The 25,976-nt window shown below is 47.6% G+C and overlaps 1 protein-coding gene across 5 annotated transcripts in view; it reads right to left on the reverse strand.

The window, feature by feature from the left end:
- Positions 1-17,325, reverse strand: part of spata17 (spermatogenesis associated 17) — a 49,778-nt gene extending 32,453 nt beyond the window's left edge. For 4 of the 5 annotated variants that reach the window (XM_084668089.1, XM_084668092.1, XM_084668091.1 and 1 more), the window contains exons 1-7: positions 17,187-17,325; positions 16,680-16,769; positions 15,519-15,600; positions 13,599-13,649; positions 11,279-11,382; positions 4,943-5,042; positions 2,660-2,878 (exon numbers count right to left, since the gene is read on the reverse strand). In XM_084668089.1, coding sequence (XP_084524215.1) covers positions 2,660-2,878; positions 4,943-5,042; positions 11,279-11,382; positions 13,599-13,649; positions 15,519-15,600; positions 16,680-16,769; positions 17,187-17,254 — 714 coding nt within the window. In that variant the 5' untranslated portion in view covers positions 17,255-17,325. Of the gene's footprint in view, positions 1-2,659; positions 2,879-4,942; positions 5,043-11,278; positions 11,383-13,598; positions 13,650-15,518; positions 15,601-16,679; positions 16,832-17,186 lie in introns of all 5 variants that reach the window. The other variant, XM_084668090.1, reaches the window with a different exon arrangement.
- Between the last annotated feature and the right edge of the window lie 8,651 nt (positions 17,326-25,976).

Raw genomic sequence — 25,976 nt, forward strand, 5'->3', positions numbered from 1 at the left:
AGATTTCCTTGTCATGTTACTTGAAGACAGAGTGTGTGTGAGAGAAGAGAGAGAGCAGTCTGTCTCTCTCTGATCCCTCAGCCTACAGCTAGTCGTGGTTTAAGAGCAAATCCCACAGCAATCCTGTGCTTTCCCCAGGGGGACGGAGAGAGTGAGTAAAACTCTAACATCACAAACGAGGAGGAGAGACAGAGAGACAAAGAACTCAGGGATATGTTTCTGCAACCGTCCAATCTCCCCCCTGTCCTCATGACATCCCAGCAGGTTCACACTGTAGAGAGTTGAGTCTGGTGTTCAATAGAAGTTTCGAGTGTAGTATTAAGTGTAGGTGTTGAGTCTGGTGTTGAGTGTAAGTGTTAAAACTCCTGCTTAGTTGACTCGGAGTAACTTTCCCCTGCAGGAGAGTGTTTTGTTGTGGAGCGCATGGGAAAGCTTGGTTGTTTGGTGTGGCGGGGGTGACCTTGAACAGTAGCAGCAGTGGGGCGGGGGGGGGGGCTGTGGACCCTGTCCTTGGTCCTATCACGGCAGGATCACTGGCCTGGCCTGACCAGACCCCCCTCGCACCCCTCCCGCCCCCACCACCACCTATCCATCACTTGAGATGGTTATCACACCAGGGAGAGGTCTGCTCTTCAGTCACCAGAAACACACCTAGAGGGGGAGAAAGAGAGGGAGGGAGGGAGGGAGGGATGAGGGAGATAAAGATAGAAGAGAGGGGCAAAAGGTGGGGAGAGGAAGATAGAGGGGAGACGAGGGAAAGGAAGAGTGGGAGCTGAAGGGATAGGGGTGAAGAGAGATAGATATGGTGGGAGGAAGAGAAGGAGGAGGAGGAAGAGGAAGAAGAGAGGGAGGAGGAGGAGGAAGAGAGAGAGGAGGAAGTGGAGGTGAACCCTGTCCTTAGCGAGGGTAACATCTAGATAAATAATGTAGACTCATGCATGGAGTCATGTGAGACAGGCCTGCCTTTAATGAACTCAACAAGAGCCAGCTGGACATGTGTGTGTGTGTGTGTCTGTTTGTGTATGCACGTGTGTGTTTAAGCAAGATAGTGTGAGTGTCTGCACATGTGTGTCCAGGAGAGAGAGAGTGTGTGTGTCTGTCTGAGAGTGTGTGTGTGTGTCTGAGAGTGTGTGTGTGTGTGTGTCTGTGTGACAGTGTGTGTGTGTGAGAGAGCCAGTGCAGCAGCAGCACTGTGGCCCTGGGGGTGAGAGGCTCCAAGGATAATAAAAAGAGATGATCCACGCCTCATTTCTGCTCACTTATGTTTAACATTAATAGAAACCAATAATAGGAGGCGGTCACCATAAAGGCTGCAGAGCGTAAATAACACAAATGGCAAAGCGCCTCTCATCCTGGCCTCAGCACAGCTGGACTGGAAGACACGCCACATCCAGAGGTACTTAAAGAATCCTTCATCAAGGCCCCCCAGTTTAAACGCTGCAGAAGCATTCCCTCGTCGACGCAGCTCGTTTGATGAGTCTGAGTTTAATAGCGGACGGAGAGAAGAGAGAGAGGATTAGAGAGAAAGAGAGCGTAGAGTGGAGATGGATAGAGAGAGAGAGAGAGAGAGAGAGAGAGAGAGGAGGGGAGATGGATGGAGAGAGATAGACAAGAGTGGAGATGGATAGAGTGAGAGAGAGAGACAGAGAGAGAGAGAGAGAGAGAGGAGTGGAGATGGATAGAGAGAGATAGACAAGAGTGGAGATGGATAGAGTGAGAGAGAGAGACAGAGAGAGAGAGAGAGAGACAGAGAGAGAGAGAGAGAGAGAGAGAGAGAGAGAGAGAGAGAGAGAGAGAGAGAGGGGTGTTGGCGGCAGGCCCTCCTTATCTCCTCTCCGTCTAAACGGCCCTGCTGACGCCCCCCCAGGGACAGAGGGAGGACGCCATGTTTTAATGATACCATTCTTCTTTAAGAGGACTTTAAAGAATCATCTCATGACGGAAGCTCTCGGGACAAAGACCTTTTATCGCGCTCAAGGGGGTTGTGGGGCTGGGGGGGGGGGAGGGGCTGGGGAGGGGGGCTGAGGGGTGAGGCTCCTCTGATAATTACTATGACACTTTGTTATCACTCTCTCACTGCACTCTGATTGGTTCCCTTCAAAGGAAGTCAGCGTGCGCATCAGTGTTTTCTGAGAGGCCCGATGAGATACGTCTGGAAAGACAATCACCAATCTGGAGATACCGCCTTTCACTTCTATCACTGAACTTTCAAATTTGAGTTTGAGCTCCAATATTGTTGTGGACTCCTTCTAGCATGGTCAACATCTTCTCCAGTAGGAGCTGTCCACTGAAAGCTAAAGCTGTGACTGAGGAAATGTGTGAATTTCCTTGTACAGTATGTGTTGGGATAGCAGAATATGATAATACAGTTAAGCATATGTCTGGTTGTTGGTGAGTTTGAATAGTCATGTATAGAGCAGCCTTAAAATACTGTAAGTAGGAAAAGAGCGGTGAGGAGCTTTTTATATTACATTTGATATTAGATTAACTTATTTTTATTTAGATAGTTTTAACTTAAACTAAAATATTTTCAATCGTAATGAAAAAACCCACTGGAAATGTTTGGTTTCAGTTGGAATTAGTCAAATCCATTACTTGGGAAAAGAGTCATGGGTCATCTTCTGTCATGACTACTTTGTCTGAGTGTAGGGCGTCACACCTGGGGCTTCTTGCTGGGTATGGGGGGCAGGGGCCTGGAGGTGAGGCCCTGCGAGGCTCCAGGAGCTCCGTGGAGGGAGGGCACCGAGTTGATGGTGCTGCCCAGGAGAGGGCCTCTGTTCCTGGGAGAGCTCCTGGAAGGGCGGGGCTTGGCCCTGCGGAGCCTCAGTTCCATCTCGTCAGGGGCGGGTCTGAACGGAGAGTTGAAGACCCCAGGGCGCTGCACACACAGGGGGGGAGGCAGGGAGGGGAGGGAGAGAGAGAGAGAGAGAGAGAGAGAGAGAGAGAGAGAGAGAGAGAGAGAGAGAGAGAGAGAGAGAGAGACGAGGGAGGGAGGGAGACCCAACATGAGTGTATGCACAGGAGTCATTGGGATTGCTCATCAACGGTATCTAATTTACTATGCGAGTAGGTCAACATGAGGTTGCACTAGAAAAGAAGGGGAGAGGGAGAAATACAAAGTGAGAGAGAGAGAGACACGCACCACACATGGCTCAGCTTCGTTCTACCACAGCGCAGTCTGGGCCCCTCGCACCCCCTCAAACAGTGAGAGATTTGTCACAGACAGGGAAAGAGAAATAATTATTCAAATCAGACTGATCCTCTCCTCTCCTTTAATTAGTAGACCAAAGCTTGGACGCTCCCTGGCTACTATATATGCTAATAACTCACATTTTTAGACCACTCGAGAGGGAAGAGTCTGGGCCTGGAGAGTCGCAACGCCAGAGAGAGAGAGAGAGAGAGAGAGAGAGAGAGAGAGAGAGAGTGAGAGAGATAGAGAGAGAGAGAGAGAGAGAGAGAGAGTGAGAGAGATAGAGAGAGAGAGAGAGAGAGAGAGAGAGAGATAGAGAGAGAGAGAGAGAGAGAGAGAGAGAGAGAGAGAGAGAGAGAGAGAGAGAGAGAGAGAGAGAGAGAGAGAAGGAATGAAGAAGAAATGTTGGGGAGGTGCTCAGTGGGGGGTACTACACTGCAAACACACCAAACGCCCCTCACCCCCCCCCCCCCCCCCGCCTCCCTCCCCTCTTCCCAGAACGGCCGCTGGATAAGAGCAATGATGTTGACCCCCTGAACAGAGCAGCTGCATCTATGTCAGAGGAGCCACTTGTGTCCGGCGCGGGCGCGGGCGCTAACGATGAACTGTGGGAGACCCATCCATTTCCTGGTGACAAGGTCAGACGCCAGGGAGAGGAAGCAGTCCCACGCCATATGTACGGGCCCCCGCGCCACCCGGAAAACACACCACACCCTCTCTGTCTTCCACAATCCTGCCTCCTCTCCCTCTCTCAGGCCCGCTGTCACTCTGCGTCTCCGCTTCCTTCCGTCTCTCTCCCTCCCACTCTTTCCTTGCTTTCTCTCTCTCGCTCTTATTCTTTCTCTTTCCTCTCTGCATGGCGCTCTGTCTCTTTCCCGCTCTCTCTCTCTTTCTCTGTATGGCTGGATGTCATTCTTCCTCTCCCCGCTCCAGCTGCAGTCTCTCTGCCTCAGTCGCACCGCACAGCCGGGGAGGTCCCGGAGCCTTTCAGTAGCGCTCACTTCCAGGGAAGACGAGCGAGACCCAGAGCGAGACCCAGGCAGTAACGGCAGTGACGGGACGTAAGAATGGTACAGGCCATGATGATGAGGATCATGAGGAGGAGGAGCAGATTGGCATGAAGGAGAGAGGGAGACCGAGAGACAGAGAGAGAGAGAGAGAGAGAGAGAGAGAGAGAGAGAGAGAGAGAGAGAGAGAGAGAGAGAGAGAGAGAGAGAGGGAGAGAGAGCAGTGCTGAATCAACACTGACCAGCATACTTCATCTTCATTATGATCCCAGCAGGGTGCCAGGGGAGGAGAGAAGGTGTAAAAACATCCACTCAGCACTACCCTGCAGCCTGAGAGAGCCAGGACAGGAAAGGCCCTGACTGACACACACACACACACACCTCCAACGGACACCCCCGCTTAGTCACATCACCCCTTTTCAATTACTCCTCCAGCCATGACTAAAGGAGAACATGAACGCTTGTCAGAAGGCTGCTGTCACTGCGCCTTTGCTATCTGACTTGTCTCTCTCTCCCTCTCTCCCCTCTCTCTTTCCATCCCCTATCTCTATGTTCTCTCTCTCTCTCTCTCTCTCTCTCTCTCTCTCTCTCTCTCTCTCTCTCTCTCTCTCTCTCTCTCTCAGGTGAGTGAACCACTAGAGGGGACATGATCTGAAAGATTTGAGAATGTCCTGATGCAAGTGTGTGTGTGTATGTGTGCATATCTGTGTGTGCATGGCTATGCAACCATGTGTGTGTGTGTTACCTGCTGAGTGCTGAGGAGGTGATGCAGCCTCTCAGCTTGGAGGGTCTTCTCCTGCTCTCTCTCCCTCTGCTGGTACTCTGCAAACTCCCCCAGTTCCCTCCTTCACAAACACACACACACACACACACAATAGGGTTACAACACACACTGAGTGTATGTGCTCACGTGTGGTCTTGTGTGTGTGTAATGTGTAATGAAAATCTCTGTTCCTGCTACCAGTGAATCCCTAAGCTCTAGTTTAGCAAAAAGCAGGGGCTTAATGACACCATCCTGTGTATCTGTGTGTGGGTGGGTGGGGGGGGGGGAGCGTTGGGGATGATGAATATATTCCATCAGTACATGGAAGGCGCTTCATGACATCTGCTATCTGAGATGTCTAAATGGGACACATTAAAAGCCCATACACAATCTCATTGTACAATCACACTGTGTTAAAGTGCCTGGGTAATAACTTAAGGGAAATCTAAAACAATTACCCAAACACACAAACTCTCGCTGTCTCTTTAGCGCACACAAACAAACACACCCACACACAGAACATACACTTGAGGGCAAACTTAAACAGACAAACACACAAACACACACAGGCGGGCGGGCGGGCGGGCGGGCGGGCATGAATGCACGGCACGCCCTCCCAGCATTAGACTAAGAAAAAAGCCAATCTAATTCCGTCAGCGAGCTGAAACTGGGTAGAACAGCAGCCACTGCTCATCAGGCTCTCAGTGTTCTCCCACAGCAGCATATTCAGACCCCACACAGCAGAGGGAGGTCGTCGTCCCCCCCAACCTCCCCCTCACCCCCTACATCCCATACCAAACCCTCCCTCACCCCCATCCACCCACCCTCTCGCACCCCCTCCCCAGCGCAGTGTTGACACGGGCGAAAAAATAACGACACTTTTCTTTTTTGGGGTCGTTTTTTTGCATCAGAGCATTTTCATTCCTTCCTGCACACAAAATTAAATTAGAAAATAAATGAAATATGTAGAAATATGTAGAGTAGCGCGGCCTCTATCTGGGCACCTGGCAGAGGGGAGATTGCTTATTAATGTGAAAAGATGAAGTTGTGAGCCAGTCTGTTTCAGTCTCTCTCTCTCTCTTTCTCCACTACTTATGTCTCTCTCTCTCCCCCCCCCCTTCCAAAATGCTGTTATTGCACCACAGTGTTTTCGGTGTAGACTTCTGCCTGTGTGTGCGCTTGACTGCGAGCAGGAGACACAGAAAACGGGAGAGAAAGAGTGTGTGGGTGTGAGTACAACATGCGTGTGAGTGTGTGTGTGTGTGTGCGCGCGCGCGTGCATGTGTGTGTGTGCTGACAAGCTCGCTGTATGCTGCTGGTTGTGTTGACCTTTGCTTCCCTGTTCCCAGCGTTCCTTATTAATTGCTCTGTAGTGGACAAAAGCCAAACAGATTTGTAAGGACTGAAGGCACCTCGATCTGTGTCTCTCACCAGGCGGGAGAACATACAACCCTCATTAGCCCTGATAGGCAGCTACGCATGTGTGTGTGTGTCTGTGTGTGTGTGTGTGTGCGTCTGACTGTGTGTCTCTGTGCCGGTGTGTGTGTGTGTTAGATAGAGGGGACAGGGCTCTCTAACTCTCTGACCTCCCTGTGTCCTTACTAACTTGTACAGGGGAGAGGAGATGTTGAACACCGGCATGGCAGAGAAGACACGGTCATATTTCAACGACAACAAAAACATTCGGAAGGAAAGAATTAACTCGCAAACGCCTTATGAACTAAACACATCCGCCTTGAATATTGTTCACGCAGTCCGTAAAACGCGGCTTGTTGACTGTGTGGAGGCCTGGGAGAGTGTCATTGTGGGGAGTCGCCCTGCTGCAGTAAAAGCTGTGCAGTGATCTCTGAGCTAATTAGCCATCCCTGTGTTTCTGCTTCAGAACAGAGGGTGTGGAGCTGCAGTCCTACTGTCCTAGACTACTGTCCTAGACTCTCTACTGTCCTAGACTCTCTACTGTCCTAGACTCTCTACTGTCCTAGACTACTGTCCTAGACTCTCTACTGTCCTAGACTCTCTACTGTCCTAGACTACTGTCCTAAGACTCTCTACTGTCCTAGACTCTCTACTGTCCTAGACTACTGTCCTAGACTCTCTACTGTCCTAGATTCTCTACTGTCCTAGACTCTCTACTGTCCTAGATTCTCTACTGTCCTAGACTCTCTACTGTCCTAGACTACTGTCCTAGACTCTCTACTGTCCTAGACTCTCTACTGTCCTAGACTACTGTCCTAGACTCTCTACTGTCCTAGACTACTGTCCTAGACTCTCTACTGTCCTAGAACAGCCCCAGAGAAGAGGGTGTGCGCGTGTCTGTGTCTGAGTATGTGCATGTGTGCTTTTTAAGCACGCCATGACAGCTTGTTTTTAACACAGATTAAGTCTGAGCATTAGAGCATTAAGACAGCCATGCAGCTTCAGTACATAACTTGTTAATGTTTAAGAGCCCGGGGGTCGACATAGCGTGGAAAGACAAGAACTACAGAAGAAGGGTTGATGGGTAAACCAGAGGAGTGAGGAATTGTGGGCCAGCAGGTCACCCCTCCAGTCCTCCAGGCCTCCAACACCAGAGCAGCTAATTGGCTCTCCTAAATATTTAATGACAGCCGGACCGATTGGCTGTTTTAATTGTGGCAATTAAATAATTCAATACTTGGCAGAGGAAGGACATAGCAGTCCATTAAGGCTGTGTGTTCCACTGACTGTATTGACCTCTAATCTATCACCTCTGATGTACCCAGGGTTAAACCCTGACCAACCATGACCGCGTTTCACCAGTCCTGACCAAGCTTGACCAACTCCGATCATTATTGACCAATCCTGGTAACCCTTGACCAACCCTGACAACCCTTGGCCATCCCAATTCCCCTAGATAAGACAGAAAACATCAGAAGAACATCAAACACCAAAATACCTCAGTAGAACTTCCCCCCTCCTATGTGTTCTCTTTCTGTTAAAGGCACGGTGACTGGAAGAGTACAGATATTTCACACACTCAAAAACCCTATCAAAGTTTGTGTGTGATTCTATGTCTGTGTCTGCGCCTGTGTGTGTGAGTTCCACCCCGGGTGTATCATAAGGAAGCCAGGCAAAGCCAAGCATAGGGCCAACCTCTCAGACTCCCTTTCATGGTTGTCCTTGAGAGGGACGTGGAGAGACTGAGAGAGTGACAGAGACAGAGAGAGAGAGAGAGAGAGAGAGAGAGAGAGAGAGAGAGAGAGAGAGAGAGAGAGAGAGAGAGAGAGAGAGAGAGAGAGAGAGAGAGAGAGAGAGAGAGAGAGAGAAGAGAGAAAGGAGAGAGAGAGAGAAGAGAAAGGGAGAGAGAGAATGAAGGAGGGAGAGAGAAAGAGAATGAGGGAGGAAGGGAGAGAAATAGGGCGAGAAAAAGAGAAAGGGCGACAGAGAAAGGAAAAGAGAGAGGGCAGGAAAGAGAGCAAAAGAGAGAGAGGCGAGAGAGAAGCGAGAGAGAGAGAGAGAGAGAGAGAGAGGGAGAGAGAGGAAATAAGAAAACAAAAAAAATCTCCACCCAACCAGTACGAGTCCATAAATTCCCCTCATCTTGCGATGCGTTAAAAGATTCCGCCACGTTAGAACATTACAGAGAGAATTTATCTGATCATGGCTGTAATAATTACCCTGCTGTTTATTGCAGATAGAGAAATAATTCATGCAGGCAACAGGCCGCGGCGGCAATGACACTCTGCATTTAGTAAATATGCAAACGGCTCCACTCCTAATTGCCCGGTGCACACTGTGCCCTTATTAAGGCTGGGAACTTTAAGTGTCTCCTCCTGACAAGTGATAAATTGTTACGTTGCACAAACTCGTGGCGGAGGAATTACAGTGGTGCGAAGAGGTCCTGGCTTCATTAGACTGTACAGCAGAGGACAGGCCGATGGAGACGGACATGCTTACATGGTGAACCCCAGCCAGAGAGAGAGAGAGAGAGAGAGAGAGAGAGAGAGAGAGAGAGAGAGAGAGAGAGAGAGAGAGAGAGAGAGAGAGAGAGAGAGAGAGAGAGAGAGAGAGAGAGAGAGAGAGAGAGAGAGAGAGAGAGAGAGAGAGAGAGAGAGAGAGAGAGAGAGAGAGAGAGAGAGAGAGAGAGAGAGAGAGAGAGAGAGGAGAGAGAGAGAGAGAGGGAGAGGGAGAGGGAGGGATGATACAGAGAGGGTGAGGGTGAGAGGGGGAGGGGGAGGGGGGGTGGTGGAGCTAATGAAATGACACAGATGGTTTTGTATCCTGGAGATCCGTCAGTGCAGGGGGCAAGAGAGAGACAGAGAGAGAGAGAGAGAGAGAGAGAGAGAGAGAGAGAGAGAGAGAGAGAGAGAGAGAGAGAGAGAGAGAGAGAGAGAGAGAGAGAGAGAGAGAGACTCTTATGATGCTTGCTCGCCCCTCTCTCGGACGGCCAACTGCCATCATTGCCATGCAAGGCCTGTCTGCCTGTGCTAAATAGGAACCATTAGTAAAACTTTGAATAATTTATGCAGCGGACGGATGGACAGAGGCAGGGAGGGCGGGAGGGAGCGGTGGATTAAAAAGCAGACCTTTGCGGGATGAGTGATCGGGCAGCCTGCGATCCGAGGGGCCAGGGCTAACACAGAGGATATTTTAAATAAACGGAGCTCCGCGTTAATTGATCGCGACCCCAGAAGCACTAAATAAACAAGTGATTAACTGGCGAGAGGACGACCTCACCACAGAAACACAGACACGGAAGCCCAGGGGGAGGGTGTGTGTTGGTGCATGTGCTCGTTTTGGGGAAATCGGGTATCAAAGAGAAGAAAAAAAAAACTCAATAATATTGAGACTACCATGGTGACAGACCTACAGCTGAACTGGTACCTGATGAGAGCTGGCATCCAGCTAGTCAGCGTTCCCCTGGCCAGCTCACGGACACCATGTGTCTGTGAGTCAGCGTGTGTTTCAAACACACACAGGTGCTCCTCCTGTCAGCTCTCATGACACATCAAACAGCACACACTACACACGCCCAGCACACGCAGGTTACACTTCCTTTGAAGCCTCTGTCATAATCGTACCAAGGCTTTATATCATGACGTTTTTATAAAGGGCTGCCTCCCAAAAATACATCTGTTTTAAAAGGTCAAAGATTATCGGAGTCAGGGACTGGTTTTAGTTTGTGTCTGGGGAGAAGCCTGTCCTGAATGTAATGTTACTTCAAGTTCTACTCTGTGCTACTATAGTGTGTTAGATGAAGCTGCATATAGCAGGTGTCTGGTCCCAGCGAACACAGAGGTTAATGGGCTTCACAGACCTGCAATGCCTACTCTACCTCTGGAGAGGGAAGAGGGGAGGAGAGCAGGAGAAGAGGAAAGGAGGGGTGGAGGGAAGGTGAGGAGGAGAGGGAACGGGAGGGGAAGAGAAGGGGGGTGAGTCAGTGATCCAAAGAGCACTTAACAAATTTACATTTAATTTTAGCTGAGGCCTAAAGATATTTTCCCACAAAATATATTAGCAACATTAAAAATGTGACTTAACTTGGAGAAAAAAAAATATATATATATACTTTTTTTTTGTCGAAAATAAAAGATGGCATCTTTTCGTGCCCCCTTAAGCCAAGCATGTTTTATTAATGTGAGAGCTGGTTGGTATTGGAGGGTAATTTTTAATTTCGTCACATCGTTCGTTGCCCCCCCATCCCCTTGCTTACCTCAGGCTGTTAGAAGAGCCCCCCCTCCCCCCCACCCCTTCTTTAAGGTTACCGGTACACAAGTACTGCACACTAGCAATCTCTGATATTAATCAGATCGCTTCATCTCTGCCCAGGCTCTCAGACGGCCTTGTGTTAACAGGAGCTGTGTAACTAATAGAGGTCTCCAAGTACCTCGGTATACATTAGCATAGCACCTACAGAGCACGCGCTAAAGACCACCTCAGTCACCACATCGACCTCATTCAGACTCTGTTTGTTGCAGAGTCTTTGGCCAGCAGTGGGAAGTTCTAGAAATGTTTGAAAGTGTCCAGAAAGTTCTGTCTGGACCCTGCATTCAAACTGATACAAGCATAAAGACATGACAAAGTGTAAAGTGTTGGTCCCATGTTTCAAACACTGAACAAGATCCCAGAAAAGTCTGACACAAAAACTACCCATCAGGGTGTAACCAAATTGAATCAACGGACTGATTTCCTTTTCTAAAACCTTTGAAAGGATTACACTTTTTTGTTGTCAAGTCCATCAACAAGGCATCTTAATTCTTGACAGTGAAGTCTGTCTGCGGTGTTGTTGGAAGCAGGCCAATGGGAAGGTGCTTTCTGTGCTGTGTGTTCTCTCTGGTTCGTGAGTTGGTCTCCACTCACCTGACCAGCTCGTTTGTCCTCATCAGCCCCTCCAGGTATCTCTTCCTGGCGTAGAAGTTGTGGACGTACTTCCTGGTGTAGAAGCCTCTCCACCGTCTCTGGACCTGCAGCAGAGCGTAAACAACATCGTCGTCTGAGGTATACAGAGTCGTCGCATGAGGAAGGTGCATCCATGAAGTCTCAGAGATGCAGTACACAGCCAAAAGAGGAAGTGTTCCGTTCATTTTTACGAGCGTAATGGAAACAAACACACAAATGCACACACAAACACGATACATATACACATACATGCGTTCACACACACACTCACACTCGCACACAAACACACCAGTGGATGTCCTTCACTCTAATTAGAAGATTAAAACAATAGCAGGTAAGAGAATAATCAGGAGGAGAGGAGAGGAGGAGAAGGGAAGAGGGGGTGAGACTAAAATCTGAATCACAATTGATCGGCAGTCAATAGATAATTTTAAATAAAGTAATTGCTGGCTCACAAGCCCAAGTTCTTTTTGACCTTTTTTGACTAGTGAAATCAATGGTGCATATTGCCCAGTTTGATCTAATAGGAACGTGGAGCCTCTTGTAAACATTGGTTTCTATTAAGCTGCTAATGCATTAGCCTCTTCTACAGACACTGTGATAAAGACATCGCAGGGAGGCAGAAACAGAATAGAATAAAAATTGATTTAAAAGGGAGAGAGAGAGACAGAGAAAGAAAGAGGGAGAGAGAGAGCAAGGGAGAGGAGAGAGAAAGGAGGGAGAGAGAGCACTGAGGGGATTCTGCGATGATTGTTTTTCAGCTTCTCTTTTTTTTTTTTTGGTCAATGAGAAGTGGTGGGTGGAGATGTCCTTCACACACACATGCATGCACGCAAATGTACACACACACACACACACACACATACACTCTTCATGAGTTAAACATATATGCAGAATCCAGTTCCATTAGCACATCTACTGTAAACCATTGTGTCCTGACACAAACATGGACCTGACAAAAGTTTAAAACTGTGCTCGTAATGTTTGACACAGTAGTTGCTTGAAACAATTATCTATTCTCTGAAGATAGCGTAAAGCAATTTCTAATTCAGAACATGAACCTTGAGAATTCCCTCTATTTTTGTACTTCTTATTTTACAATCCATATATATAAATATATATACATTTTTTTTAACAAGACCCAGTTTTATGACATCCCCCTCATCCTCTATCCTTTTGTTTTTATTTCTACCTTTTAACAGGAGATTTTAAAATGGATTCTGCTTCCTGTACATATCACTGTGTTTTAACAAGGGCAGTAAACCCAGGCCAGCTTCTACACAGGGGCTTCTGTTAGCCTCTAAGTGGTGACTTGACCTTTGACCTTTCAACCCGTGACCCCAGCCAGGGCAGTCAGATAGCGACGGCGGTGTGTGAGGGCCGTAATAGGAGCCCAACTAAAACACTGGAGGGCTTTTATTCCTCCGCATTACTGTCACATATAAAAAAACTTTTCCTCGATTCAGGGGGTTTTCAGCAAATGTCCAAACATTGCGGCGGTTAATACGGCCTCTTCAATAAATGCTGGTGGTTTTGTTGGCTTGTAAAAAGATCTTTAACAATTGTGGTTGAGTGAAATTGTAAGCCAAAAGAGTGGCTGTATGGAATTGTAAAATATAAGGTTTCGATGCAATATCCTCGTATAAAAATGCCAAAGCGTCAGTCAAACCCAAAGCTTTTTGATTTATGGTTTGTGTTGCAGGAGGCTATTAAACCGGTAAAATGAGGGATCTTTATGACAGGGACATGAGGAGTCCCTGTTGTGTTCTCACTGTGTCAGCGGAGAACTAACTTCTAACAAACCAAACAAAGACATTACACACAGCTGCTTTGCTATGAAATGTGACATGGAAGGCATTCATTGTTACTTGAATTGATCTCATTTCAGTTTTGTGGTGATGGGTTTGTGTGTTCCCCTGCTCCTCATTTACTGTGACACAGGTGTGATGACATTGGTCTGCAAGTACAGTGCCTTTTATTAGACCTGCTCTGTCAAATCCAGACTGAGATACCTTGAGGTTACTGGGGTATGTTTGACTGTTCCTTCAGATTCATTGGACCTGGTGAAGTAAATCAAATGTACCCCAAGTACCTGACAATATACAAATAGTGTTTGACCCAGGTCTCCTGCTATTCATAGGCCTCCTGTTCAGAGCTAAACGTGACTCTCTCTCTCTCTCTCTCACTCTCTTCATATGTCGCTTTATTTATCTCTCTCCACCCCCTTTTCCCTCTCTCTCTCTTTTACTCCATTTGCTAAAACAGACAGTGTGATATTTACCCTCACGGCCATCTCGTTGTAGAAATTCATCTTCATGATAAAACATGCCGCCTGTGAACAAAAGGGAGAAGATGGCGTTACATCTCCGTTGCCTTGTCCCAGCCCTCTGATCTGTCCTGAGCTGCCAGGAGATAAAGCACTCTTTATACATAATACATAATAAGTCACACAGACAGCACCGAGAGATGAGGGGAGGAGGGAGGAGGGGGGGCGGGGGGGGAGGCGGTGAGAGGAAGAAAAGAGACTGAGGAGAGAGTGTGTGTGTGCAGAAGGGAGAGAGAGAGGGAGGGAGGGAGGGAGGGAGGGAGGGAGGGAGGGAGGGAGGGAGGGAGGGAGGGAGGGAGGGAGGGAGGGAGGGAGGGAGGGAGGGAGAGAGAGAGAGAGAGAGAGAGAGGGAGAGAGAGAGAGAGAGAGAGAGAGAGGGACACAGAGAGACAGAGAGAGAGAGAGAGAGAGAGAGAGAGAGAGAGAGAGAGAGAGAGAGAGAGAGAGAGAGGTTAGTCAGTCTTTGTATTGAGGGGACGGGGCTCCTCTCTTAATACATAATGCAGACAAGGCCAAGAAAATCTATGGTAGTCAAGCTGAGCACTAATGGAGATATATGATGGCCAAACGCTCTCCGCTGGGTTTGATAATCAATGACACTCCTGCCAGGATAGACTGGCCAACAAAGGGCAGCGTGTTCACGACGTGCCCACTACACCCGCTACGCCTCGTTCCATCCACCAGGGGCGCACTTCAGGGACGCAACTTGAGAGGAACTATAAAGGGAATTCATATCTCACACATATCTTCTTTAATAACGACATGGGGGGAAAGGGAGAGAGGATGGGGGGGGAGAAAGGGAGAGAGGATAGGGGGGGGGAGGAAGGGAGTGAGGATGGGGGGGGAGGAAGGGAGTGAGGATGGGGGGGGAGGAAGGGAGTGAGGATAGGGGGGGAGGAAGGGAGAGAGGATGGGGGGGGGAGGGAGAGAGAATAGGGGGGGGAGGAAGGGAGTGAGGATGGGGGGGGGAAGGGAGAGAGGATAGGGGGGGGAGGAAGGGAGTGAGGATAGGGGGGGAGGAAGGGAGTGAGGATAGGGGGGGGAGGAAGGGAGTGAGGATAGGGGGGGAGGAAGGGAGAGAGGATGGGGGGGGAGGAAGGGAGTGAGGATAGGGGGGGAGGAAGGGAGTGAGTGAGAGCAAAGGAGGGAAGAGAGACAAAGACTGAAACAAAAGATGAGCGTTCGTTTAAAATAAGATGCAGACGCAACCCAGGTTGTCTGGAGTCATTACAATTCTGGGTTGATTTAGGGATTTTTAAGTGAACAGAAATAGGCGTTGTGCATGCTGTTTACCATTTTTTTTTTATGCCATATGTGTTTTGTCACACTTGTTTGTGGTCTCCAGATTCCATTTCATGAAAGCTTCCCAAATGCGCCTGGCTGTTATGTTTTCTCCAAACAGTCCATTTAGGGAGTGATAAATAGCTGTTGTGATGTGTTTACAAAACTCAATCCAGAGAAAATTATTGGTGAGAGCAGTGGGGATTAGATTCAGTATCAACAATCTGTTCAATTAAGAAGCAGTTGGAGGCAATATGTTGAAAATGGCCTCATTCTGCTAAACCCTTCTTTCTCTCTCTCTTTCTCTCCCTCCCTCTCTCCTTCTTATTTTCCCTCCCTCCCTCTCCCCTCCATCTCTCACTCCATACCTCTCTCATCGCTCACATCTCCCTCTTTGCATTCTGACGGTGATCCTGCTGCAATTCTACATTCTAACACTCGGTATTCTCTAAGTGCTCATTTCCAAATGTGTAATGGGTGAATTATATTGCTTAAGGTCAGAGTCAGAAGCTTAGGAATATAGCAATTGAATTTTAATGAATGCTATCATAACATAATCAATAGCACCAAGGCGTGGGGATAGGGCTAACATACCTTCACCATTTGTCTGAAGTGTGCCCTTGCTTGGAAACCCCGCCATGTCTTTTGGATAATGGTCGCATGCTTGTCTAGGTGACTGGGGAAAAAAAGAAAACGAAGAGAAGAGTTTTTAGATATTTTTTAATGAGATTTAACATCAGCCCTTATAAAGAAAAGAAAGTTGAGAAAAAAACTACAGTCAAAGGCAGGAAAAACATCCAGCCACCACAAACATACACAGACACACACACACAAAGTTAGGCCTTAGTCAGGTATGAGATCATAGCCTAAATGCAATCACACTGCTTCTGTGATTTGTGCGCTGAGACTGAAATCAAGCTTGTAGAGCAAAGAGTTGAAAGGTCAAGCTAGCGGCACGCTCCCTCACATCACCATCATCATGCACCTTTACTTAAAGGCTTTTTTTATTCCACAACGTGCTGCATTCAAGGCTCTCAGAGCGAACGGACATTGGTATTCATCATCAAACATACTCTAAATGCGAGAGCGCTGCAATCCCAGCCTCAAACCGGGCCATCAATTTCCAAAAGGCCATTTATATGCCCAGAAAATCAATGCTTATAGGTGGAGTGGGCTAGCCCTGGAGTTGCACTTAAGCGGCTCAAATAGTGGCTAATTAACCACTTAACACATTGATCAATTAACTAAAGTAATCTGAATTAACCTACTGTCTGGAAGTTTGTCTGCTGACCCTGCAAAATGGTGTTGGGGTCATACTAGTAGGGTGGTTTACATCCTGCTGCCATTTGCACAGCTCTAACAGGGAAGGAGGTATTATTACTGGGAATGTAAGAGGTTTATTATTCAGCTTTTGGGGAAGTGTGCTGGGGGAGGGTGTGGGTGTGTCTGTCTGTGCGTGTGTGTGGGTGGGTGGGTGGGGTGGGGGTAGTATTTGACACCGGGATTCTGTAGAATTTGATTACGTGCTTATGTGAAATGGAAACAGCAGCAGTAATTTGTTTTGAAATTGTGTAGGTTCATTAGTATTTGTTTTTCATTATTATATAATTTCGTATTATTGTTTTGCCATGTTACTGTAAAATATATTTGGAATTATTTAAATATTAATAAAAAAAATAGCAATGGTCGACATGAAATCCCTTTCAGACCGACGCAGTAGCTCACAGGCCACGGACAAGAGCACGCACAGCTTACCTGAGGTAGGCGCGCACCTGGCAGCCTCTGAACCAGCTCTGGATCTGGATAGCCGCTCGGTTCTCCCCCGGTCGGTTCTCCTCCGCTATCCTGCATACGTTTGGCGTACGTTTGGTTTCATTCGGTTTCATCAATGAAACCCGCCCAACACACTTTTTATAAAGGAAATTATATTTAACGACCGCATTGTCGGTTATTAAAAATGAGAAAATATGTCCCACCCAGACCCACATTTGAAAACAAACCTATGCTTGCTTTACACTCCTTTACTCCATAGTGACGAATGTGGTTTTACTGTACTTTACAAACTAGTTAAGTAGTAAACAAGAATTGTTGATATTGTTTTTGTATCGCTATTGTACTGTATTGTACTGTAAAGCGAACGTGATTAGCATAGCAAGAAGTTCAAGCTGCTTGCTAAATAGTGTCTGAAAAACTGAAATAAAATGACCTATTTCTGGGGACAGTTGTTCAAACAGTTGAATTAATAGTATTCTGGTTCCTTACCGGTTTCTGATGAAAAATTCCTCTTTAATTCGCTCTATTTTATTCTCTAACTTCACAAACCTAGCCATGCTCGGCAGGGCAAGAGTTTACATGTTTCCGTGACAACAGAGGAGCGCAACAAGACAGCTGTTTCCTCAATGCTCGCGGGAAAAGTTGTCAACGCGCGAACGCATGGGAGCTTGTCTTCTGTTACATGAATTATTGTTAATTCTGCATTAATCGAAAAATTATAATGCCTCGTATTTCGACTAAATTGTGAATAGTTACATTTAATGAGTGTAATAACACACAAGAAAAAAATATGGTTTTGGATTAGTCTTTTGGAGTGTTAAATTGAGTAAATTATATGTTTTCTTCTTCCAAATTGCATAAATAATGTAGACAAATAAGCCTGAATAATGTCTCGACAGTTTTGTATGTCAACACTTCATATTTCTAATACACTACAGGGTCAGACAGTTTAGCTTTCTTTCTTTTATCTTGCTGCAGAAATTTTTATTTTTGTTTAGTCACATTCCATCTCTTCTTTCTCTCCTTCTCAATCCCTTGTTCCCTCCCTCCTTCTCTACCGCAATCCCTCTTTTCCTTTCTCCCCTTCCCCCTCTCCCTCTCTCCCCCTCTCTCCCTCATTTTCAAGGCTGACAGATCCCAGGATGCAGATTGTCCGTCTGAGGATTGATCTGTCAGCTTCTCGCCGGCTCCTCGTCTGCCTCCTTCCTGACGTTATCGCCCCTCATCACATAGTTATCAGTTTATTTCCCGCCCGCCCGCTTTCCATCCATCCCTCCCTCCCCACTCATCCCCCCCATATACACACATCAGATGTCCTACCTCCCCACTCGGCCCAGGCTCCCTGCCCTGTCTGGCCAGCTCACAGATAACCAGCGACGGACGAGTGAATGCACGAGCAGCGGGAACCGATGGACGGACAGGCGTGTGGGCCAATTTGCTGTCCCGGCACGGCGGTGCTGCCTCTGGCCGCAGGTAAGAGTTATGGGGGCAGGGCTGACCCCACGGCCGCCCGGCCCATCCATCCGGGCCCACGGAGGGCTGGCCAGCCTGGTAATTGCGGTGGAAGTGTTGTTTTGACAAGGCGGAGGGGTGTAAGCCATCACTCCAGAGGCACGTTGATGAGCTGTCACCTGGAGAGGATGTGGAGAGGCCGGCTGTTTACACACCTCCAGCACATGACCCACTTCAGCCCTGGTGGTGCCTGTCACCGCTCCTCTCTCTCTCTTTCTCTCTCTCTCTGTCTCTCTTACTGTTTGTCTTTTTTAGCTTATCTTTCTCCCTCATGTTGTCCGAGTTTAAATTTTGTCTCAATTTTTTCATTCTCTACATCTGTTTTTCTCTCTCTCTCTCTCTCTCTCTCTCTCTCTCTCTCTCTCTCTCTCTCTCTCTCTCTCTCTCTCTCCATCTCCCTCCCCTCTCCCTCCCTCTCTTCCTCTCTCTACACTGCCCAGGTCTCTCCTTTCTAGCAGTATGCCAGATGATATGGTTGCTCCAGGCCCTGGCCACATTATCCATACAGGGGATGTCATTTAGCAGCCCTCACACAGTCAGGTGCCTCATCTCGGCAATCATCCCTCTGCTCAACTCTCGCAGTCAGGAGGTTCATCCAAGCACTCATCCGCCAGGCTCATTGTGTCCAAATGAGGGCCATATGTGTTGCGGCCAGCACTGGTCATAAATAAGGAACACACACACAGAGACGCACAATAAAGCCTGCACAGTTCCATACAAACACAATAAGGCTATAAATATACACACAAACCCACATGCCTCATTATCTGACCCTGCCCTGGTCTTCTTGGGGCTGCCAGGTACAGTGGATTGAGTTTTCTGACCCAGAGCCACCATTATGAAACATCTGCTCAGAGCACCGTCCTCCATGCTCACACTCAACCCTCCCAGTACAGGAAGAACTTCAGCCAAATCCATAATGAAATCCATAGATATTTGTTAATTCTTTCCCATGGCTTTTAAACCCAATTTAAGCTCATCTCTCCCTCCCTCACCCTCTCTCTTTTTCTCTCTGGCTCCCCCTCTTTCTGTCTCGTTTACCCATACCTCCTCCTCCTTCTCAATTTCCCCTTCTCCCTTTAATATCTTTCTAATGGATAAAAAGTGTGATTGTGCCTGTGGAAGAGGGAGATCAAACCTTCATTGGCCCACCTGTACCCAGAGGGTTCTGGGTAATGAATTGAGCATTGTGTAAAATAGTCTAACACGGGAGTGGTTCATCATTATTTGTGGTGAATTGCGTTCAGAGACAGGGGTGATCCATTAGCATGGTCTTCTCTATGACGATCCTCTATGTGTGTGCGTGTGTGTGTGTGTTCCATGCGGAAGGACATTCGCTGCTGCCGGCCCACTGTCGCATTAAGAGATTCATCATCACACACACATACACACAAATAGAATGTACAAACATTCCCACACACCCATGCACACACACTGAAACACACAACCACACAGGCTACAACTTCCTCGTTCCTTGTTTATATGTTTCAGGTTGACCAAGATGGAGGTATGGCTGTTATGGTGTGTTTTGTGAGTGAGGGGTGGAGAGAAAGGAGCCAAGGAGAGAGGAGTAGAGGAGAGTAGAAGAAGGGAGAGAAGACAAGTGGACTAGGAGGGGAGAGGAGAGGAAGGGAGAGGAGACAAGTGGACTAGGAGGGGAGAGGAACACAAGGGAGAGGAGAGGAGACGAGTGGAGAGAGGCGATGAGACAAGAGAAGAAAGGAGGAGAGAGGAGCGGAGAGGAGCGGAGAGGAGACAAGCGGAGAAGACAGGAGTTGCAGGGAGAGGAAAGAGGAAAGGAGCAGAGGAGAGAAATAATGTAATGCATGGCTGCCTTCTTCCAGATTCACCACTGACCCTCCACCCCTCCTCCCTCTCTTCCCATCCATCCATCCTTCCATCCCTTCCCTTCTCCATCAGAGACACACAGGCTTTATGTCCCCAAAATAATACCCTCTGTAGTTAATGGAAAAGAGATATTTGCAGGGCCCAATTCTAGAGCAGGCAAAAGAGAAAAATAAATCATGTTATCCAGCTCTGATCATCCCAGGGCTTAGCCAGCCTCACAGAGCCAGCTTCCCTCTATATCATTTTACGATTCAAAGATCAATTGTTATTTTGATCTTTTCTCTCTGCTGTCTCTTCCACTCCTCTTCCTCGACCGGTCTACCCCCTCCCTGTCCCTTCCCTGCATACACACACAGACACACACACAAACAGACGCACAGATTAACCTACCCACTCTTGTCTACACACACATTCTCTTTTCTCTCTCTCCCTTTCTCTCCCTATCTCTGTCTCTCTCACACACACACACACACCCTCTCTCCCACTCACCCACTCTGTCTGCGTTGTTAATGGTGACACGGACAGGAGGGTTGGAACAAAAGCAGCAGTGGCACCATGTATAACATGTGACAACAACAAACACCTCAGTCATTACAGACGACAACAGACCGCCCCGCCAGGCCCTCAATCATCCCCCAAACACTGTGTGTGTGTGTGGGTAGGTGTATGTGTGTGTTGGATCTGTCAACCTGGGCAGGCATCCATTCCTCTCTGCCAGGGCTAATTGGAGGATCATGGCAGTGGTGCCGGGCTGGAGCCATAGACCCGACGACAGTATGTGTGTGCGGTGTGTGTGTGTGTGTGAGAAAGAGAGAGTTGGATGTCCTCTACTAGGCTTGGGAAAGCTAATCATAACCACACTGCAGAGATTAATGAAGTCAAGAGCAATCAGAATTGACACACAAACAGACACACACATGCACACACACACATGATCATCCCAAATTGTTTTCTGCAGTATGAGTAAAGCTGTGTGAGATGGCTGTTTTCAGGGTCTGAGTGTTTTTGGATTATATGTTTTCCAGTAACATCTTTAAATTGCCTCGGATTGAACATAATCTAGCCAATCCCACAATCAGAAAATAGTAAGCAGTTCTGGGCAAATAGTGTGTGACAGTGTGTTGTTTTTTGCACCTGTGTGTCTGTGCATGTTGAATGTTTCTGTGTGTGGGTACGGGTGTGTATGTATGTATGTATGTATGTATGTATGTCTGTGTGTGTGACTTCCACTCCCTCCCTCCTTCAGACCTTGACCCTTGACCCTCAGGGCCTCTGAGACTGTGGTTCAGCCATGAGGTACCAAGGCCCCTGATCCCATTTATGTGTGTGTGTGAGAGTGTTTACATTCTGTATATACCTATGTGTGTGTGTGTGTGTGTGTGTGTATTTTGCTTCAACGCTTTGCAGAGTACGGCCAGGATTTGTAGCCTGCTCCTCGTCCCTCCCCTCTTTGTCCCTAGCTATAGGTCTGGCCTTTATAGAGGCTATTACCTTTGATGGGTCAGCTGGTCCCTAAACCAATCACTGCTCACCTACCCCCCCACCCCCGCCCAGTGGAACAGCTCTCTCTAACTATCAAATCAACTGAGGTAAGTGCTCCACAGTCAGTGGGCATAAGTGTTGTTTTAGCCTTAAGTATGATGAGGGAGGACTGCATGTGTGTGTGTGTTGCCCCGGCCAAACACAATCATTACTGGCCGGTGTGCTGCCTCTCTCTAACCACTGGATCCGGTGCTAGGTTGGTGTTTTAGCCCCTCTATTTGGCCCTTTATAAACAGCTGAGCTGACCCCACCCCTGCTCCAGACCAGCTCTGTCCATCAGACACACACACACACACATAAACACACAGTGCAGGCTCACACACACACGTAGCTCAGTGCAGTCACGCACATACGCGATCGGCACACACAGCGGAGGTCACAGTTGTGGTGTGAAGGATTGTCTCTATGCAGAGTTCAGGAAAACACTAAATGTCTGTAATCTCGACTTATTTGCCGCTTGGATGGTTAAAAGATACTTTAGGTCTCATAAAATAAGAGGCAAGCAGAGGAGTGTCCTGTGGACTGTGGCGGGACTGGGGAAAGACTGGGAGGCTGAGAGAGTGAGAGGTTCGGAGGCTTGGAGGCTGAGAGGCCCAAACAGCTCTGGCTGAATTAAACGTCAGCAGGCCTTCTTTAGTTATAGATCTATGGGTTCACAGTCTAACGCTTCGGATTAATACATCTCATCTAAATCATCAAAGGTTCCTCTCACTCTCTTTCCATCTCTCTCCCTCTCTCTCCCTGTCTCTTTCTCTCCCTCTCTCCCTCTCTCTCTCCTTTTTATCCATAAAGCGCAATAGAACACAAATCAGTTTTACAGTAGCTTGATAACAATCGGAAAATAATGCATCTTCCCACCCAATAAATTTGTTTCTTATACCTCCAACCAAAATCAATTCATCTGCCTCGGATGCATTAAAACTGCTCCTAATAAATCTCCCTCAGTGTTTGTTCCCCTGGTTTTGATACATTTATATCACCACTGTTCTGCTCCAGTCTCCCCCCTCCTCCATCCCTCTCCCTCCACCTCCTCTGTGGAAAATGGAAAAATCTATTTTGGGCCAATTTAATAGTAAAAGGAGTGTCATGGTGGGTGTTTGCCAGTGTAAATGGAATCAATAAAAAATGGCGGTGTGGTGAGCAGATAGCACCTTTCTCCCTGCGTGTGTGATTAACCCATCTGACTGGAGGCTGACAGCAATATTGCTCCCTAGCGCTCCTGGAGCACACACACACACACATACACTCACTCTTATACACTCACACACACACATACGCACACTTGGGACTGCTTTTGTCTTTTCATAAACCCTTCTGGACACATCTGAAGCCATGTTTATAGGTATGGGTGTGGTGGTGGTTATGGCCTCCTGTGTGTGTGTGTGTGTGTGTGTGTGTGTGTGTGTGTGTGTGTGTGTGTGTGTGTGTGTGTGTGTGTGTGCGTGTGTGTGTGTGTGTGTGTGTGTAATAGTGTTTATCGCTTTCACTGGAAGAGGTTTGCCTTTTTCACCTTTTTTCTCCTCATTCGATTAACATATTTGCAGCTAACAATACATCACCTATGGCTGTGTGTGTGAGAAGGAAAAGAGAGAAAGAGCTAGGGTGAGAGAAAGACACCAAGAACGAATAAGACTGACAGACAGATAGAGAAAGACAACTAAGAGAGAGAGAGAGAAACAAAGACAGAGATACAAAGGCAAAGAAGAGAGACCAAGAGAGAGATGTGGAGTTACAGACGAAGTTAAAGAAGGAGAGGAGGATGTCTCCCTCCATCATCCCTCCATCCTGCCTCCATCCTGCCTCCATCCTGCCTCCATCCTGCCTCCATCCTGCCTCTATCCTGCCTCCATCCTCCATCCATCTGTTTTCTCTGAGTAATGACGAGGGAGGTGTGGAGATGCAGCAACACAATGCAGCTCTATCTCCCAGCATTGTCTCATTTGCTGGTGATCAATGACTTGTTCCTGGTCCACAGGATCAGTGGTGTGTGCCTCGCTCTGTGATTTATTCTAGGTGTTAAAAAATAATTTGTTTGGATTGATTAACGTTAATTAATTATGCTAATTGTGCAGGGCGAAAACAGATGTCCCCCCCGCCCCTCACTCTCCAACTACCCCCCCCAACCCCCAATACTAGACCAGGCCTTAATTACTGATCGTATCAGTTATCTAAAAATAACTCTAAAGTAGGCTGGACGCAGTTGGACTGGACAGGCCTAGGTCGGGTTGGGCTGGACAACATGGCCGCACTTCCTGTGATGCTGTTAGACTTCCTGTGGCGCTGACAACAGCTTTGCTGCCAGTCAAACTACATTTAGTGCACTCACCACTTGTAGGACCGCACAGCATACCAATTATGGACACAGAGTATACCCACTGCTTATCCACCACTAATGTAAAAAGTATAATTTTAGCCAATTTGGCTGGCTGGCTGGCTGGCTGACTGGCTGGCTGGAATGAGTTATGAGTGCTTAAACAGGAGATGGGAGGGAATTAGGTCTCATTATTGATCAGGCAGCATCATTTAGACAAACATGACTCACCACTGGAGAGCATCCATCCACAGACACAGGAATGAATGTCTGGGATTAGCTGAATTGAATCGCACAAAACTAAACAGAATTTAATTGAATTGCATTGAGTGGTCTTTATCTGGTTTGCTTGAAACGGCATTCTTTGTGATAGGATTGTATAGAATTGTGACACTGACTAAGCACAGGATCTAACATGCTGTGCTTCTCTCTTTCTCTCTCCTTCTAGCTGACCTCCTGACCCAGAGAAAGCACAAGCCAGGTCTGTCTCTGATCACAAGAAAAGATGACACACACATCCACACACACACACACGCTCATTACAGTGTTTATCATGCATATCATGCAGTGCATTAAATGAACCCTGCCTGGTGATGTGTGGAGGAGAGGAAGAGGTTAACTCTATCCCGACACCTCTTCCTGGAAATGCGTTATGTTGGTGATTTATAGACGTTCCTGGCGTGCCCGGGCGGGAATCTCCGGCGTCCGAGGCGGGGGGTAGGGAGGGGGCGGGGGGCGGGCGTGGGAGGGGAGGGGGGGACACACACGCCCGCACTGAGAGACACGGGTTGTCTGCTGTGATGCACTTAAACTGTTATTGATAGTCAGGATAGAGAATAGATCATTCCTCTGCCTCCTGCAGCTCCTACAAAGGTGTGTGTGTGTATGTACGTGTGTGTGTGTGTGTGTGGTTTTGAGTACAATCTGGTAGGATGCTGCAAAAGGTGTTTGGCAAACTTTAAAGTCATTTACTGCCCATGACAGACTGTGTGTGTTTGTGTGAGTGTTTGCATGTGTGTGTTTGCGTGTGTGTGTTTGAGTGTCACTGGGGTTCAACAGGACTAGGACTCTGACCTACAGTTGGAGTGTGATTCTCTGTCACCTAACCAAGTCTGTGTGCTCATGTGTGTGTGTGTGTGAGTGTGTGTGTGTGTGTGTGTGTGTGTTTATTTGCAGTGTGTGGGGCAGGGGCTGAGCTGAGCTGCATGGATTTGCTGCTGAAGTTTGAGCACTTTTAAATTAAAATGTATTGCTCATTCTCAATGTATTGATCGCACAGCTCTGTGTCAATACTGGCCCCAGCTATTTTTCCAATAAGTTATAAAGATCTGGCAGCCTGGCATAAATTCATTACATCGCTTTCAGTTTACTCTCTCTCTCTCTCTCTCTCTCTCTCTCTCTCTCTCTCTCTCTCTCTCTCTTTTTTTTTCTCTATGTCTATTTCTCTCTCTCTCACACACAGGCTCTTTCCATCCCTCCATCGCTCTTCCTGCTTTTCTCGTCACCGTGTGACTTTGTTGCTGTGTTGTTTTGGAGATCCTGGGTGCTCCTCTGTGGGGACCTGTGTGTGTATTGAGTGTGTGCAGGCAGCGTAGGTAAAGCTCCTGTGGTTAAACATCCTCTCTCTCTTCCTCCCTCGAAAAGGAGAGACAGCAAGGTGAAACCTTAAACAGTGGAACGGAGTATGTACCTGTTTCAGGGGCTGGGTGTGTGTACAGTCCAACTCAGTAGATTACTGTAACGTGGTGTGAGGTCATGCGTGTTCTGTGGTATGAGGTAAAAAAGAAGAAAAACAATCACTTTCATGATACTTTCTTCTTTGTTGTTTAAGTATTGATTTTTATATTATTTTACCAATAATTGTAATACAATGTCAGGGTTTATTGTGCAACAAAAACTATTTCTCATCAACTTCTTTCTCTCTGCTTTTTCTCTTTGTCATTCCTCTGTTTTGGCTTTCTCCTGCCCTACTCTCTGTGTCCACCTCTCCTCTCCTCTCTCCAACCACCACTCTATGTCCCTCATTCCTCTCCCCCCTCCTCTCACCTCTTTCTGTGTCGCCCTCT

This window comes from Hypomesus nipponensis, chromosome 12, assembly GCF_054491055.1.
Source record: "Hypomesus nipponensis isolate SF chromosome 12, ASM5449105v1, whole genome shotgun sequence".
Classification (NCBI taxonomy): domain Eukaryota; kingdom Metazoa; phylum Chordata; class Actinopteri; order Osmeriformes; family Osmeridae; genus Hypomesus; species Hypomesus nipponensis.